This window comes from Macaca fascicularis, chromosome 2 (assembly GCF_037993035.2).
Source record: "Macaca fascicularis isolate 582-1 chromosome 2, T2T-MFA8v1.1".
Lineage (NCBI taxonomy): Eukaryota > Metazoa > Chordata > Mammalia > Primates > Cercopithecidae > Macaca > Macaca fascicularis.
This window is the reverse complement of record NC_088376.1, coordinates 119,075,648-119,093,323: the sequence shown is the minus strand read 5'-3', so window position 1 is coordinate 119,093,323 and position 17,676 is coordinate 119,075,648. Positions and strand designations below refer to the sequence as shown.

The window sequence follows — 17,676 nt, the reverse complement described above, 5'->3', positions numbered from 1 at the left end:
CCAGTTATCTCCCAGCACAGTGGAAAGTTGCAACTTTTTAAGAGATAATTCCAGGCATGCACATAGCATGTGTAAACATATGCATACATGCAAACACAAACCCTATAATTGATCCATGCTTTCAGTGTCTAAAAAACTCAACTAATATTTGCAATAACACTCAACATTTGAAGCCACATGCTTTGTTTGAGGACATCCAGATAATTACCTCAGTTCTCCACATTGCTAATTTTAGGAAATCCCATAATTAGAAAGGATTACATTAATAATTACAGTTTTGTTTGGGGAATCTTTAAAAGTATTAAGCATACAGTTGTTCTTTTGTGTGTGTGTGTGTGTGTGTGTGTGTGTGTGTGTGTGTGACAGAGAGAGAGAGAGAGACACAAGAATAATTTTGAATATTTATTTGTATTTATTTATACATACCCTATTTGTTCCATCTATGAAAAGAATTTTTTTTGGTATGGCTGTTTTAATATGCAAATTTTTGAATATTCTGAATGCAGTTAGCTTGAATTATGAGTGAATAATTTCCTTTAGAACTAAGATATATAGGGGCTGGGTGTGGTGGCTCGTGCCTGTAATCCTAGCACTTTGGGAGGTCAGGGCTGGAGGATCACTTGAGCTTGGGAGTTGGAGGCCAGGCTGGGCAACATAGCAAACCCCATCTCTACCAAAAAAAAAAAAAAAAAACCAACTAAGATGTATAACATTTCAAAATATATCATTATTAGTTTCCAAATGTATTATTTAGGCTCAGCTATGATGCCCGGTATTGATTCATTGTATTTTAAATGAAATTTAATTTTCTAAATTAGGAACCGAAAGTTTTGCCTTGATATTGTTATTTTTCTTATAACTGTTCTGCAGCTTAACTATCATTCTACTCCTGGAGTTTTGTCTTATTATTATAAACACTGTGCAGGTTATCTTCAGTTGTGTTCTTTTTCTTCCCTTGGTTCTTAATTCTAAACAATAATATGTGTGTTTCATCAGTCTATAATAGAGTTATATCAATCAGTCTATTATAGAGTTATAATATGTTATATATAACATATATATAATGTATAATATGTTATAACATATAACTCTACAATTACCTTAAAAATTTTCTTTTAAAATGTAATATTTTGTTTATAACTTAGAATTATGAGAATATTGAAATTTCTTTTGGAAGACTGTAGTCAAATATAATTTTTAAAATAGTTTCTATACCCTGTCCTGCTGTTAGGATATGAAAGGAATATTAAAGCACTGTCAATGGACATTAAACCACCAACACGCCACAATCGAGAATCATATTTCTACACTGCCTAAATTATTGCTAAAACCCAGAAACAGCAGGGAAGAAAAGTCATCAAATACATTGGTTAACATTCTGTTTTTATTTTATGGTCATGAGTAATTATTTGTTTATTTTGAGGGAAATGATTTTTAATTAAAATTGGTAGGGTCTATTTCAAAGGGAACGTGTTATATAATATAATAATTGAAAGTTCCCTGCCTTGTTTCACAGCAGGTTTCTGGACCAAAATTAATACTTTCCTTTCTAGGGATCTGAAATGATGAACTGCCATTTTATTGGAAATAATCAATGACCAGTCTTTATAAGATTAAATGTAGATAAACTTGTATTATTTTGATACTTGACAACCCCATAGTTTGGCTTTAGCCATTTTTGGCTTCTTAACTTCCATTTAGATATAGTATTAATCCGAAGTTTTGCCTTATTTCCTGAAGTAGTTATAAATTCTTTCACTAAAATAACTACTAGGTTATTGTAACTATAGGTTAATGTATTGCTCATCCCAAGCCATGGTCAGAGTTCTCTTAATGCCTGATCTAGGCTTTTAAAGTCAGTTCACATGAAAACCCAGAGGCCTACCCACATCAATGAGGCTCCAGAGTTTGTTTTGATTATTCCCATTTGTGGGGAAATTTCCTTACATATGGAAATACAAGAAACATAATTGGGAGTCCCTCAAAACTTACTGATGTAATATGCAATGCAGACATTTCTGAAATGTCCTTTCCACATTTTTTTGTGTTTCTATAAGATGCTTGAAAGTTGTTCTAAATGTTTTAAGACATATTTTTGAGCAGAATCAGATACCTGGATTTGCCTTTAAACTGACCTGTTTAATCAGTGGAATTAAATCTCTATATTAGTGAAAGAATGCTTATTGATATTCCTTTAGTTTTAATGACTGGTGGATGTCCTTGAAAGTGACGATGAGCTTGCTATATTCATGGTAAATAAGATCTGAAGCCATCAAAAGAAAACTCACACCAATTTGTGTTTTTAAGAGGTAAATTCCTGACTAATGACAATAGGAGGACAAAGTTAATGTTCCTCGGAAGTATAGAATGGGCAAGCCCTCCCGGACCTTGTTGGGGAGCTAACTGCAAACCAACAGATTCTTAAGGAAAAATATTACTGTGCATTTTCAATTTATGTCTTGAATTCATTAGAATGCCATGTTAGGAATTTACTGCGATCATGATTTATTCAAATCTATTTTTTTCGCTGTAGTGTCTAAAGTATGTTAGATCCAAGTCTGTTACCTACTTTTGATCTCTGTTAGGAGCTACCAGTCCAGATTAAAGAACTCATGTTGTGATTTGAAAAGGCGAGAATATTGCCTAAATACAAATAAAGTGCTTATTTCATTCCATTTTTGGAGGAAGCTCAGGACTCATAATTTTGAAGGAAGCATTGGTTTAAAAAGCTCAATTTCCTCCACTATTTTATTTAGTATAGAATCATTCATGTCTGTAGATCGTGGTAGAACACATTCATGCTGGTTACTAGTTAAAAATTTCAGCCCATCCTCTGAAAAGCTGTGACTCAGGCTGAATAGAGCTGGTTATATACAATATCTTTTGTAAATCCTTTAGAGGCTTTTGCCTCCAATACCTAAGCTTAGTTGGGGACTCACCAGCCTTCCCAGTCATGTGAAACTCTCTTTCATTGAGTCTTTACATGGACCCTAGTAATGATCCAAGAAGCAGCTGTTTCCCTGTCATCTTTATATGACTTTTCCTTAAAGCTTTCTATTGATTTAAAAACATTTTAAATGATATTTTAGTAGCCCTTCCAAGAATTCTGGCACCAAGATTGAAAGTGGCTTGACATAAGTTCTTTTGCCTGGAAATCAGTAGATACTGATATAGAGATAGAGAGATTTAATTCACAGGTATTCTTGAGGTTGTCTATTCATTTTATTGATTGATTGATTGATTGAGATGGAGTCTCGCTCTGTCGCCAGGCTGAAGTATAGTGGCGTGATCTTGGCTCACTGCAACCTCTGCCTCCCGAGTTCAAGCAATTCTCCTGCCTCAGCCTCCCGAATAGCTGGGACTACAGGCGCGTGCCTCAGTGCCTAGCTAATTTTTGTATTTTTAGTAGAGATGGGGTTTTACCATGTTGGCCAGGATGGTCTCGATCTCTTGACTTCATGATCCACCCACCTTGGCCTCCCAAAGTGCTGGGATTACAGGCGTGAGCCACCGCACCTGGCTGAGGTTGTCTATTTATTTTAAAAGTCTCATTAGCACTTGAAGTATGATCTATTAATAATAGATACTGGGCCAGCTGTAAACTCGGCTCTGGTCTTCATTCTAATAACATGACCTAACTTCAGCATATGGTATCAGCAGTAGTACAGTCTAGATTAAGGCACTTTTTTTTACTAGGCTTTCTGTGCCTCTAAACATCCCATGAGTCCTTTCACCATACTTATTTACTTGTTTGAAAAGACTATGAACTCATCTGATTTCACCCAATGTTGAAAAGTGGCCTTGGATAATCCTCTTTTCTTCATGGAGCTAAAATAAGGAATATGTGTACATACCATCACTAGCAGACTATGCTGTCTCTGTAAACCTATCAGGGAGGCTTTTTTTTTTTTTTATAAGGAGTATGTAGTATCTTGTCAATGAAAACCAAATAAATCTATTAACTTAGCTGAATAACAAGCTGTATTTCTGGGATGCATATTATGAAATAATAATTATAATAAAAACAAAAGTGAATAATATCTTCCCCCATGTTTGTCATTTTGTAGTTTTCACGGTTTTTAGGCTAATGAATTTGCCTAATCTTATGTAAATATAAGATGCAGGACTGGATTTAGAATCTTGGTCTTACAGCTAGTAATCCTGTACCCACTTATTAAAAAGAGACAAATAATAATAACAATAAGAACAACAACTAAAATAAGCCACAGCAGCTAACTGCTAACTATTTGTGAACTTTTGAAAATCAGCATCAGGAAAGGAATTTTAACTCTCATAAGAAACAGGCAATCAAAATATATTTATTCATTTGTTTTGAGTGCTTCCAGCTGCTTATTACTCAGTTCATTAATTCTTTTTAAAAAATCTTAATAGCATTGGTTGGATAGTTCAAGAAATGTCATGAAAAGGTTTTTAACTGCTGTAAAAGAATCGTAATACAGTATAAAAGTGAAAGAGAGGTTAACACGAAGTTTTTTTTTCTTTAGCTATTTAAAAGCTATATTTTAAATGCTTTTCTATAACAAAAGTAATGATTCATATTATCACAAATTGAAACAGGTATATGGAGTAGTTACTTTCTTTTAAAATAGGATTTCTGCTCTACATTTTTAAAGTGGAGATTAGGAAATTTAAATATTCATTACTTAAGCTTAAAAGGAAATTATTAGATAAATATACTCCTAAAGGTATATTAGCTCAGGATTCTCTTTCAGATTATTTTAATTATACTGAAAAAGTTTAATAATCTATTATAATGAAACACAGAGTACATAGTAAATAAATGAAAATAAATGGTTTCTGAAAAATGTTGGTAAAAGGGAATAAACCAGTATCTGATAGTGTGTTGAATTGACACATTTTTCTCAAGTTTTATTTTGTATAGTTGAGTTTATTTCTTAAATAAGGAAATCTTAGATTTAAGAACATGAAAGCAACTTTTTCCCCTTTATCCTCATGCTTAAATAATATGTTACATGCAAAAATATTATTTCTAAAATGATTATTTTGTCATATGAAATTTATTTTATTTATACTAATTTTTGAATTTTTTTCTACTAAACCATTGCAAAGACTGTCAAACCTTCTAACCGTAGTATTAGTATTAATTTTTCTAACCATGCATGATTCATTCAATCCCACAGTAGCTGTAGCTTGCTTGCCTTGTTTTTTCCCTGAAATTTTCAAAAAAGTATATTAAAACACAATAAATATCTGCTCCATGTAGCAAGACAGCAGAATAACTTAAGTCCTTATAAATTGTTAACATTTGATTATGTCACCGGTGGATTTTGAAGACACATACATATATGACTTATCTGAACTTTCTATGTTGAATGTGCACTGTTGTTAAACTACTTGTTTTTTCCCTGCCTGCTCTTTGAAGAAGTCAATTAGGAATAATGGGAAACAAGGGGTAGGCAAAACATTGCAGTGCAGTGTTATTTCTATCTGTCTGGGAATATTTCAGCCAAAAGTTTATTTTGGGAAAAAAAAAAAGCTGTATCGCACTCTCTCACACACAAACCCACAAATACTTTGGCTGCAAATTATTCTGCAATGTTGTTGCTGTGTTGTTGCCTGTCTTTTCTTGTGTGTGAAGCTGCCACCCACCCATGCATGTATTTGCAGATTCTCGTCTGTGTACTTGTTCATGAATTAGCTCATCCTCCTCCTGGTTTAGGTTAAATTTATTTAAGAGAATGAGAATTTATGGGTATAACTGTTAGCTGGAAAGCCCTTCCTCACCTCCAAGCCTCATTTCAAACTATGTTTCCTGCTGAAATTTCTCAGTGGGATGACATGTTCAATTATTAGTCAATCCGTCTCTTATATGTTATCTGGCTTTACATATGCCCTTGATAGTTCTTGGAAGATAATCTAATATCGTGTTGTTTTGGTGTCTTTGTATTGGAAATGGAAGCATTTTGTATGAATCACCTCCTTAACTGTGAGGAATTGAATTGTCTTAGGTCTGCTTGTCACATGACCGGGAATAAAGACATCACAGTCTCCAACCCCACTTTTGTGGTGGAAAGAAAAGCTGAAAGTAGCAACATTTAATGGAACAAAATGTCAGTAATTGAAGAAACTCCCCTGTGAAACTCTAATATTATTTTAAAACCAACATTGTTCTAAGGTAGCTGAAATGTGTGATTTTTCTATTTTGCCTTTTCACTGACAATATACCCATAAATCTTGGTGGTGATTTTCTTTCCAAAGTTAATTTCTGGGCCATTGTTGACAGCACTTTCTATTGCTGTAAATTGTTGTCTTAACTGCATTCTTTACAAATGTAATGTTGAAGGCACATAATATTGAAGATGACTCCAGGATGAACCCTGAGTTTGCAGACCGAATAAAACAGCTAGATAAAGAGGCGTCTTACTACCGCGACGAGTGTGGCAAGGCCCAAGCAGAAGTGGACCGGTTGCTGGAGATCCTCAAGGAGGTGGAGAATGAGAAGAATGACAAGGACAAGAAGATCGCAGAACTGGAGAGGTAAATTTTACAGTCATGTAAATTGTTGACAGTGAGAGAACATGGACTGCGTGGTTGCCCATCTCCGGTTGTGGTGGATTTGGATTGCACGTTCATATTCCAAGTTAGAAACAAGTCATAAATGAGGAATATGGCCTGTGAAAGATGACATTTCTGTGGAATGCTAAGAATGCAATTGGCTTATCTTCTGAGGGATTATATACTTCTTCAGTGTTAAAGAAAATAGTGGTCAACTTTCTTGAGTGATGTCCATGATCTAGCATTTTTTCCAGTGAAGTGTGTAAGAAATTGGGGCTTTGACTACCCAAAACTTCAGTTCTTTTCCATCATAGGTAAATATTTATGGTTTAGTTTTGTCTGGATCAAACAACAACCACCACCACCACCACAACAACCGAAGAATATAGTTGAGAATTCTTCATTCAAGATAGGGGAAGAAGGAAGGAGCTCATATCCTTTGGATGTCTCTTGGCACATCACAACAAATTCATCCTGGAGGTTTATCTCTTAAGAGGACCTTTTAAATACATATACTTGAATAGGTCCTGCGTGATAGCAAATTCTGTGTAAAAACAGTGAGTGTTGAATCAGAGTATTTAGATTTTCAGATAAACCATATCCATATTGTATTTATGTATAGTATGAATGTGAAAAATAAGCTTGCTATCAATGTTTTTTCCTGTACTTCATGTAAGGAAAAAAAGCTTTCTGAAAAATCTTACATAACTCCATAACCTCTGCAGATTTCTTATTGGTTCAGCAATAAGGCAGAATTTGTCTTTCCCAGATTCAGTCCATATGGAAGAGATCACCAAATTTTGAACAAACGTGTGAATGTTAGCCAGCTTTGATCGAGATACTTGTGAAGCCCTAAAGGACTTCAAGACATACACAGAGTAGCTCTCTATCATCTTGTGGAAAGATCGTGGGCTTCAGTGACAGAAAGACCTGGGTTCAAATTTCACCTCTACTTTTTGCCAGCTGTGCAGGCTAGAGTGCAGTGGCATGGTCACAACTCACTGCAGCTTCAAAGTTCTGGGCTCAAGTGATCCTTCTGCCTCAGCCCCCTGAGTAGCTGGGACTGCAGGTGCACACCACTACACCTGGCTAATGTTAAAAAATGTTTTGTAGAGATGAGTTCTCACTGTGTTACCCAGGCTGGTCTCCAATTCTTGGACTCAAGCAATCATCTGTCCTTAGCCTTTCATGGCCTTGAATCTTGTTAGAAGTGAGTGAATCTCTAACAACCTATTCAAATGAAGCTTTGCAAGCAATTGGTCCCCAGGTAAATCGGAACATGTATATCATTATGAACAGTCAAATGCTAAAACAAATAAATTCTCAAGGCCAGATATGGTGGTTTGTGTCTATAATTCCAGCACTTTGGGAGGCCAAGGTGAGAGGATGGCTTGAGCCTAGGAGTTTGAGGCCAGCCTGGTCAACACCTTGTATCTACAATAATTAGCCAGGTGTGGTAATGTGTGCCTATGGTCCCAGCTACTCAGAAGGCTGAGAAAGGAGGATCACTTGAGTCCAGGAGTTCAAGGCTACAGTAAACTATGAGCCACTGCACTCCAGCCTGGAGTGAAAAGAAAAGAAAAAAAAAATCTCAACTTTGTCTCTGTATTAAACAAATAGGTTAATTTCCAATAAAATTTCAACATTTTTAGGTATAATATTTGGTGCATTCAAATTCCAAATCAATTAATATTTCTCTTCATAATTTTAGCATTAGTTTGATGATAATCTGATTTTTATTCAGTGTGACCAATTTTAGCAGTAAGTCAAGGATTTCGTTTTTTCTGGGGTAACTGTCCAAAATAGATCTCTAAAGGACTTAGTTTTAATTTTAAAATGTGGGGATGTTCTGCTAGTCTGCTAGTTCTTAAAACTCAAGGAGCACTGTGAGTTTAGATGGATCTATTTTGGAACTACATTTTATAACCAAAATTTTTCTTTAAAACACTGACATGAGATCACAGAAAAGTTATGATCATGTCTCTTTCATTGACTAGGAAACTGAGATCTTGAAAAGTTAAATGACCTTCCTGAGATTGGGCCTATAGTCAGAAAGTTACAAAACTGTAATGTGGGTTTCCTGATTCCTAATCCACTGCTCTGAGAAGTGGTGAGCTATGTGGAGGATGCCCTAGATAATAATATTAATAATTATAGTAGTTTTATTTGTAATACTAGGGTATGTATATTGTATGTATATTCTGTGCTTCACTGTGTGCCAGGTACTCTGCTAAGCACTTGAGTTGCAATAATATATACCTTTTAGTCTTACCCACAATACAGAAACTATCATTATTCTCATTTTACAGATGAGAAACTATGATTTATACAGATTAAGTAACTTCCTCCAGGTTGGAGAGCTTATAAGAATCAAGTCGGTATTCGAACTCAGGGCTGACAGATGAGCCATTGAGAACAATCCCTTCCACTAATGGGCCAGAAGAAAGAAGCTAGTACAGCAGGACTAAACAGTCATGCAGCCAGCAGAGAGCCTTCCTGAGCAGGCATTGCTGCTGGGCTGCAAGAGATCTACCTCTTTATTAGCATACAGGAGAGAAAGTGATATGCTTCATGTTTAGATGGCATTTTTTCTATACTAAACCAGCCCCCCAGAACTGTAATTGAAAATCAGGGCAAGCTATTATAAACATTTACATATAAACAGCTTAATGGTCTAATTGGACAAAGAGATCTTAGCTGGACACTATTGCCTTTAAACCATCAAGAATATTCAGATTTTTATTTCTTCAATATGGAATGCATTAAAGCAGCAGTGATTTTACAGGCATTTATCTTTATGCACTTTCTGCACATTTTCTTTATCTCTGCCTTTGTCTCTCCTTAAAGCTGATGCCTCCCAGGCACTGTAATTCATAAAACGTGTGGTGGGACCTGAGTCTGTCCCAGTTCTCTGCCTGCTCATGTCTCAGGTCCAGCAGCAGAGCATTGTCTGGGAAATGTCTGAGCTCCAGCCCCAGCCCAGGCCCCTAAGGAGGTGGGGGTGGAGATTCAGAGGGGAAGTTTCTTGGGAAAAAGAGGGCTCAGCCTTGGCCTGCCTTTCTGAAGCATTATCTGCTATGCTACATGTGTATTCTGACAAAAACATCTTCCTTCAGTTGTCAAGCAGCCTTTTTCAAATTGGGCAATATTGTCATTTGCTGGATAAAACTATAAAATTCGTACCTCACAATATTGAGAACTAGAGTTCTTAGCAAAGTGACATGCATCTCCATTTTGGAGCCATGGAGAAATGTTTGCAATTAAATTTGTAATTTTGAAAACCAAAAATTGAACGTGAAATAAATTTGTGGTCTCTAGCTTGTAATGTGACCTACTAGAGTGAAAAGACCTCTTTTAAAAGGAGCACATGTTCTAAAATATTCCAGAACTTCAATTGTATGCAACAAAAGGCACAGGGTTAGGAATAACTCAGACAACCTTGACACTGGCCCCCTTCTCTCTCAGAAAGCAGTATGTGTTTACTTTCTATTCTGTTAATCTTCCCATTCCAGATAGCACATGGCTGGCATTTACACAGTGCATTTCCCTCTTAAATTCTATGTGAGTGACGTTTCTCATCAGCCATTAAAGGTTTTGGTTTTTAAAGTGCATGTTGCTCTAGTGTGGTCCCACGTGCAGTTATGCCTGTAAACTCTTGCATGGCCCAGTGGGGAGCTTCTGCCTTGGACTGCAGGCAGTTCAGGGAAATTTGCTACTAGGTGGGTGGTGGGCCTTGAGCAAGGCTCTGAGAGTTGGTCCAAATTCAGCTGAAGTCTTTATTCCATCCCCAGTGTCAGATGTCACGTATATTACACAACCTAGTGGCTAATTAAACCTTAGAGGCAGTGAAATATGTAGTACTTCTGTGTCAGTGCCCATCAAGGTCTCTGAATTTTATTTAAAGTTTCAGAATTAATCCTTTGGTGACTTAGGGGAAAGAGAGAGGTTAATAGAATCTGTCAAGACAGACCTGCTGCCACTATATTTCTCACATCCCGCCCATGGGAAGGAATCAGTTGGGTGACCTTTCATGTAATTATCTTAAATATGTAAGGGATTTTGTTGGTTTTTGTCTAGAGGATGAGAATACCCAAATTGAGCCCTCAATCACATACCTCCCCAATGCGGAGAGGAGGCTGGATCCCTGGGGTTCCACTCATAAGACATAACATCAGAATGGAAAACAGACTTCCACTTAATTATCTGGTTGGAGAAATAATATCACCAGACATTTGGACACTGAGAAATCATTTTAGATGCCTAAAAGAGCCTTATCTAAGTTTGAGGAAGAGAATGTTATTTTTTCTTCTGATTTGCTCAATAATGTACTAACATAATTTCCTTGATGCCTTTCAGAGCTCCATTCAAAACATAAACTTAAGTGTTATTATTATTTTTTAATTATGATAATATGTTTTAGAAGTTTCATGGTACATGGAAAAAACTTGATGCCAGTTTTATTTGTTTTGATATCAATGTGTCTTGCGGGTAATTTTCACTTACATTTGTTAATGTATTTGAAAGAATTTCTTGAAGACAAGGGCAGATGGTTATACGCCATTCCTAGCAACTTTTTGGGGAAGGTCATGGACATCACGGACACCTTTGAGAGTTTGATGAAAACTAGGAGCCCTTGAAAGAGGCAACTACTTCTGAAATGTGTGCTTGCTATTTCAGTTTAAGATTTCCTAAGGCTTGGCCACAGACCTTGATTTAATTACCTTTGATCCAGAAGGATTTGAAATGGCAGCTGGGGCCAGTGTTGCCAAAGTCCCCACAGTGATCGTGTCCTGACAAAACTCTCATTTTCGATCAGTTGCACATTTATGATCACAAAACACTCGGCAGGGGGATTTCAGATACAAGGGATTATCAAATCAACACTTTCCCCATGTGGTTAATCTTAAATTTTCTCTTTTCAGTTGTATCATTGTAGTCAACACTGTTTTCATTTGAATGTTCTAGCTTAAGCTTTATCCTGAGGATTTATTTTATTTTGTTTTGTTTTTCTTTCCCATGTGAAATACCTAAAACTACTTTTTTATAGTATGGAATGGTGGGACCCCATTGAGCAGAAAGCTGGAAAAGTATTTGCTTATCCACTTTGTTTTTGCAAAGGACATTTTACAGATCAACAAAATGAATGTCCACTATGTGCTCCTGTAGAAGATGAATATGGTTTTTTTGTTTATTTTATTTTTTTGCTTGACAATAGAGATTATTGTTTTAACCAATGAGAAGGGCATGCTAGATATTTTTATACAAACAAATTAAAAAGTATTAGAACTTGATATTTTCAGTAATGAAGTTGGAACTTATTTTTCTGACTGAAAAAAATTACTCTCAGCTTGGGAAGTTACTCTGTCCTTGCTGGGGAAGCTGATAGGTGGGTGGCACGCCACCAAAAGCCCTCTTCACGGGGTCTTTGATCATTGCTAGGTGCAGTGCTCTGTAAGCATCTAAAATGGAAATCGTTGAACCGAAAGCCAAATTGCTCAGCTCCTTTTGGTTTTCAGGGATGAAGGAAAAATATCTCATAGGATGTATCCATCCAACTTACTGGTTCAAGTAAAAATCTTTCTGACATGAGCACTTACCCAGGTCTAATACCTTAGTAGTTTCCATTTCAGTTTATTAAATAATAAAATTTTATATGCACACAGATAGGAACTTTCTCTATAAATATTCCTCCAGAGAAGGGCTGATGCTGTCATTGTACTGTGGGAGCACACCTCTGGTTCCCATCAGTGCTTTCTGTAATTATACGTATCAGAGCAGATACCAGTTTCTTTGGTATGATATTTAATACAACAGCTTACAGTGTGTGCCCAGGGCTTTTGGGGGTAATATAAGATAAAAGTTTGCTTCGTTTGGTTATAAACCTGCTGATGTAACATCTGTTGGCTATATGTTTAAAACTAATGCATTTCCTTCCTTTTATTCTCTTTTGCTATCCCTTTTCCTTTCTGCTTATCCTCCAAATTGCTGCTTTCACCCTTGCTCCAATCAGCTTGACTCTCAGGTCAGTAATTTCAGTTTTTCTTCTAACTGCCTTTCCCTCCTAAGCTCAATTTATGGCTTGTACTTGTTTAACAAACACGTTTCTGAAATGGTTTTCCTCTGGCCACTGCATTTCCCCCACTCATTTCATTCCATGCCTTGGGAAGGTTTATTTTATGAGAAGGATGTATAGGTGGGAAAAGGCAAGGAAGACGATGGAAATAAGTCACTGTTGGATTATTTAATTCTATTTCTGGATTACAAATTCCATGAGAGAAATTTTCGTGATAATTCCCCAGTGCCTTTCTCCTGAGCAGTTCAGAAAATTGACTTCAGGATGATACAACATGGAGCTGTGGATAAAAACAAAATGCAGGATGCTAAATTTAACCTAGGAGAACAAAAGATCTGCCTGTGACACAGCAACTTAAAAGCTAAATTTAATAGTGCAAAATGTTCAGACTTTTCGCTTAATAAATCACTGTGTTCTGAAAGATTTATAATACTTTTTAAAAAGTCACTTTTGAAAATTATCAATGTGTTAGTAACATATTGTACACACATGTTATTTCCTGACATTGTTTCGGTCTTAACTTTCTAACTTCATTTTTATTAGCCATAAGGCATACTTTAATTACCTAGGGCATAGCATATGGAACCAAGTGTAAAACTTGATTCATTGTTGACTGTGTGTACCTCAATATTAAGAAATGAAATGGGCATTTTGTCTGAAAACGCATCCCAGGCTTGATTCCTCCAATGTAGGAGGCCCAAGCCAATAATTTCTTCTTGCTTAAATCAAGGATAACTTCTCTTTCCAGTAAAACATAGTAATATGTAGTGATTTCTTTATCATTCAATCAATGAGTTTACTATAAAGGATGCTCATTCTAGGATTTGAGGCTGTCTAAACTTCAAAAAAAGAAAGCATCACATCAATGTGGTAGTCAGTATAGTTGCTCTATTGAGAGGCAAGGGATATTATTTTCTTCTCTGTACACAGGGTCTGCAACCCTTTATTCTGCCCCATCACCCAAACCACCAGACCAATCCATTGACTACAGTACCAAGTTATTTCAAAACAAGGCATCCTGCTCATCTACTGATTTTGTCCCACTGCTGGCTTCCAATCCTGGTGGCTCATAGTCCTTGAATACTTCTTTGCCCTCTCACATACCACACTGGGTATCCCCCAAGAACTGCCTGAACTTCGTCATGCTGCAGGAAAGCCTCATTCTCAAAAGTCCCTAGAGATCTGATCAGAGATTAAGAGCATGGCCCCCAGAGAACTGCTCTTATTCCCAAATCTAATGACTCTTAATTTACTTTCTGGAGCAGAACAAATCTGGTGCATCTATGTGCAGAAACACAGACATCATAATGGGCAATGAGGTAGGGTGGGATGGGGGAGGCTTGGACACATGCATCCAAACCTTTTCTCCAAGTTTTTGATCCACTCACTTAATGAAGCTTCAAGCTTTTCTCCTTGCCCACCTTTATCCCCCTCCTTTTGCCTTCCCTTTGCTGCCCTAACCTGTACCTCTCAATATTGAAGCACTTGAGATCCAGGGATCCCTTTTGTTCTCACACCTCAAGTTTCCTTTCAGGGCCTTTAGTTTTTTTTATCTACACTCTACTGTGGTTTTTTATGCTCTAGGAACTTTATTGTGTGGTAGCTTTTTTTTTTTTCTTCCTATTTCATGGTGAATGAACATGAACTCTGACTCTCAGAAGATAGGGCTGGAAGGGGTGATGGGTGTCCAGTGATTCTCTGGACAAGGGGCAGGGTGTGTTGATAGGGTGTGGCAAAATGTACATGCCAAATCTAGTTGGATGAACTTAGGAGTTACATCAAGGTTCATATCATTCCAATATCATTTAACTTGTTGCCTCAAATGAACATGATGAAGAAAATGTGCAATCATTGTGAATAATCATCTCTGGTTATATTTTTAGCGTAGCAGGAATTGGGCAACTCTGCCCTCTTGGAAACAAAAAAGTCTTTAGAGTCCTGGAAGCTTTCTTCAACTTTGACAAGTTTCTAGAATTAACTGTGCTTTATTCCCAATGACTTCCAGGTTTACCAGTTAAAATAAAATAAAATGAAATGTAATAATTGAACTGAATGCAGGATCTCTGACTATGTACTTTCTTTATATGGCATGCAGTTGAGATACGTGTGTGTGTGCATATATGTATATATATGTATGTGTGTATGTGTATACACATATGTATTTTAGAAAAATCGCGTCTAGTCTTTCTTACCATAGTTTGTGGTTTGCCCTGCACATCGCCACCTCCCAATCTGAAGTTTGGAAACTGCACTAACTCTTGAGACTTTTCTGTGTGCTGTGGACTCCATGGGAAGTTCTCCCTCCAACTACTTTTTCAGATGACTTCATTTCCTCTTCAAACTCTATGTAGACTCTTATGCTTAAATTCAGGTGGACAGATAGTAAGTACTGGGTTTGGTAAAATACAAGTGTCGCATTCCAAATCTGTTCAGGTCTCCACTCCAGTAAACTCCACTTCTGTCAAGAATGTCTTTATACACAAACCAGTGGGAAGCTGGAGAGGTTTATCAGGATCTCTGTATTGTACTCAGGGGGAGGGTTTACGTGAAACTTTTGTATTTCTAGTAACTATTTGTGAGATTAGCATGTGACTTATGACAGATGAGGTTATCTCCAAAAATGTATGCAGCAATTGACTAAAAAAATAAAAAGTATCCTTCGGGATTCAGTTCAAAGTCCTGCCAGAGAATCAACCAAGTAAAACCAGAAGACATAGACTTCTCCTGGGCCCTCTCAGTCTTCAGCTCACTTTGGATCCCAGGTCAGCTGATTTCTTGTTTGGGCCTCAGTGTCCTCTCTTTGAGAGGAGGGAGCCATCTTTGGAACAAGTCTTCTGGGATCCTGCCTGCACGTGGGCATCACATGTTTGATGAAGGGGCTGTCGGTGATGGACTGTGTGCACTGCCCTACAAGCAGGCTCAAGCTGATGGCTGGCGCCTGGCAGCAGGCGTGAGCTCATTATTATAGAGTCACTTCAAACACTTGTACCAAAATAAACTCTTTGCGATGTTTCCCTAAAGCTGAACACTGTGTTTTCAATCCCTTATTCTTCTAGCAAAAGATGAAGTCACTCCTCCCAGACCTCAGAGGCCTGTTGCCCAAAGAAATAATGAAAAACACCTTTCCCAGAGCATCCCTTTAGTGTCCTGCAATTTGTTCTTTGCTAGGGGCACTTTTTTGCCCCATTCCCTCCATAGTGAGTGCCTACTGTGTAATAGGCTAGGCACTGTGTGCTGGCCCAGCAATTCCAAAAAATACCTGATGAAAAATTGACCAAACCATTTAAGAAATGCTGTGTTACATTTTTTATATTCATGACATAGCTTGATGATAATAGTAATAGAAACAACAGGAGCAGAAGCAGCAACAGTAATACATTTGGTGTTAACTAAGTGCCAGCACTGAATTAATCACTTTTTTTAGTGTTCTTTTTAATGTTCACTTCTCATAACAACTGAGGTTGGGACTATCATTTTTTTTTCCATATTAGGTAAGAGGAAACATGTTCATCAAAGTTGAACATTTTGCTAACTTTATACAGCTAGTAAGCAAAGGCATTTGTTTGTTTACCCCCTAAATCAATCCATTTTGATTTACAAATGGGATCTTTTGCCACTTCTGCTCCAGTTGCATAGTAAAAGCACTGAGAAGGTCTGCAGTAAGGAGACCTGTGCAGGTCTGTTCAGTCCTCGGTTTTCTGAATATGGTGTTCATCGAATATATTCCATGAAGCACTCTGGGGAAAAACTGTCCTGCCAGCTGTGCAGTTAGCCTCTCCTTTCATTCTCAGATTTATCTGCCCTCTCCATGCCTCTGGTTCTTCCTGTACAAATTCTGCCCCTCCAAAGCCAGGGCAGGAGTTACCTCTTCCACCAAAGCCTTCCCTGAGCCCACTGACCATATGGACTCTGTGCAGTGTGTTATGCCACACATGGGGGGCGGCGGTTATGCTCTTGAATGCTGTTGAATAAAGGAGCACCCACTGGGTTTGTCTCACCCCACCCTTTCTTTTCTTTGTCTCCACGGAGAGTTGCTGGGGCTCTTTCCAGAAGCTGAGTTGTCTTCATTGGACGTCATTATCTGGCTTCAGACATGAGGCACTGAGAAAAGATATCATTGGTTTTCTATCAAATTGGATGCTTGCAAGTTCAAGAAAAATGAAGACAAATAAAAGGAGAGGGAAAAAGATCTTCATCTGAACTTCTCTCACTTTCATTCCCTACTTCCTTCTTTTCCTCTCTCTCCCTCTCTTCCCCCTCCTCCCTCCTCTTCTTCCTTGACTATTCATAGAAATCCTTCTCCAAGTGAGAGCCTGTGCTGGCTGGGTGTTGAGGATATAGCAGCAAAACAGACATGATCCCTCCCCTCACCAAATTCAAAGACCAATACTTCCTGTAAGGAAGGATTTGGCCACTAAGAAAAATAATTTGTATCATTTATACTAATAATTGGAAAAACCAGGTTTCAGGTGTGCTTTTCCCCCCTTTTCCTGTTGGGGTTGAAGGGGTTATCCACAGGTCAGAAAATCATATCCTTCTTTAAAGCTCCCTTATACTAATGCTGACATTTCTGGTGAAGTGTCAGAAAATTTTATGCCCAAGCAAAACTGGTAGAAAGCCAGAAATCGGCTGATTTTGCTTTGGGTGCAAATATTTTATTGGGGATGGAAAAAAGTTGTTTTCCCTGATTTATAACTCCTGCAAACATAAAGTGGGTTCTATATTTAGAAATGGTTTTGAACCCTTGAGGCATAGCCAGGGATTGGTGCTTACACCTTTCCCATCCTGGCCTTGGTGGGACTTGCCGTGACTAATGTTTTGCTGAGCCAGCTTTGATTTATAGAACTAGTGCTTTATGCTGCTTGTTGTTTTTCTCTTTAGCTTTTGCTTGAGTTGCTGTTCTGGCACTCTATCTATACCCTCTAGAATGGTGAAGACTGAAGGAACACAATTGGCACTGTAGTTGAAACGTTTTATAGTTCAGTGTGTGTCTGAGATTCCCTGGAGAAACAACAGCAGCAAAATTGAAGGATGGCCCCAGGTAGGCCTTATAAGTCATGACCTTG

General features: G+C 37.5%; 1 protein-coding gene across 18 annotated transcripts in view; it reads left to right on the top strand.

Moving 5' to 3' along the window:
- Window positions 1-17,676, top strand: part of ERC2 (ELKS/RAB6-interacting/CAST family member 2) — a 974,891-nt gene that overhangs the window by 482,194 nt on the left and 475,021 nt on the right. For 9 of the 18 annotated variants that reach the window (XR_012431280.1, XR_012431279.1, XR_012431278.1 and 6 more), the window contains one exon: window positions 6,326-6,519. Coding sequence is in view for 10 of the 18 variants with exons in the window: in XM_015446056.3 (XP_015301542.3) it covers window positions 6,326-6,519 (194 nt within the window). In the remaining 8 variants the exon portion in view is untranslated. Of the gene's footprint in view, window positions 1-5,404; window positions 5,435-6,325; window positions 6,520-12,547; window positions 12,618-17,676 lie in introns of those variants that run through there. The other 9 variants (XR_010585146.2, XR_010585148.2, XR_012431277.1 and 6 more) reach the window with 2 other exon arrangements.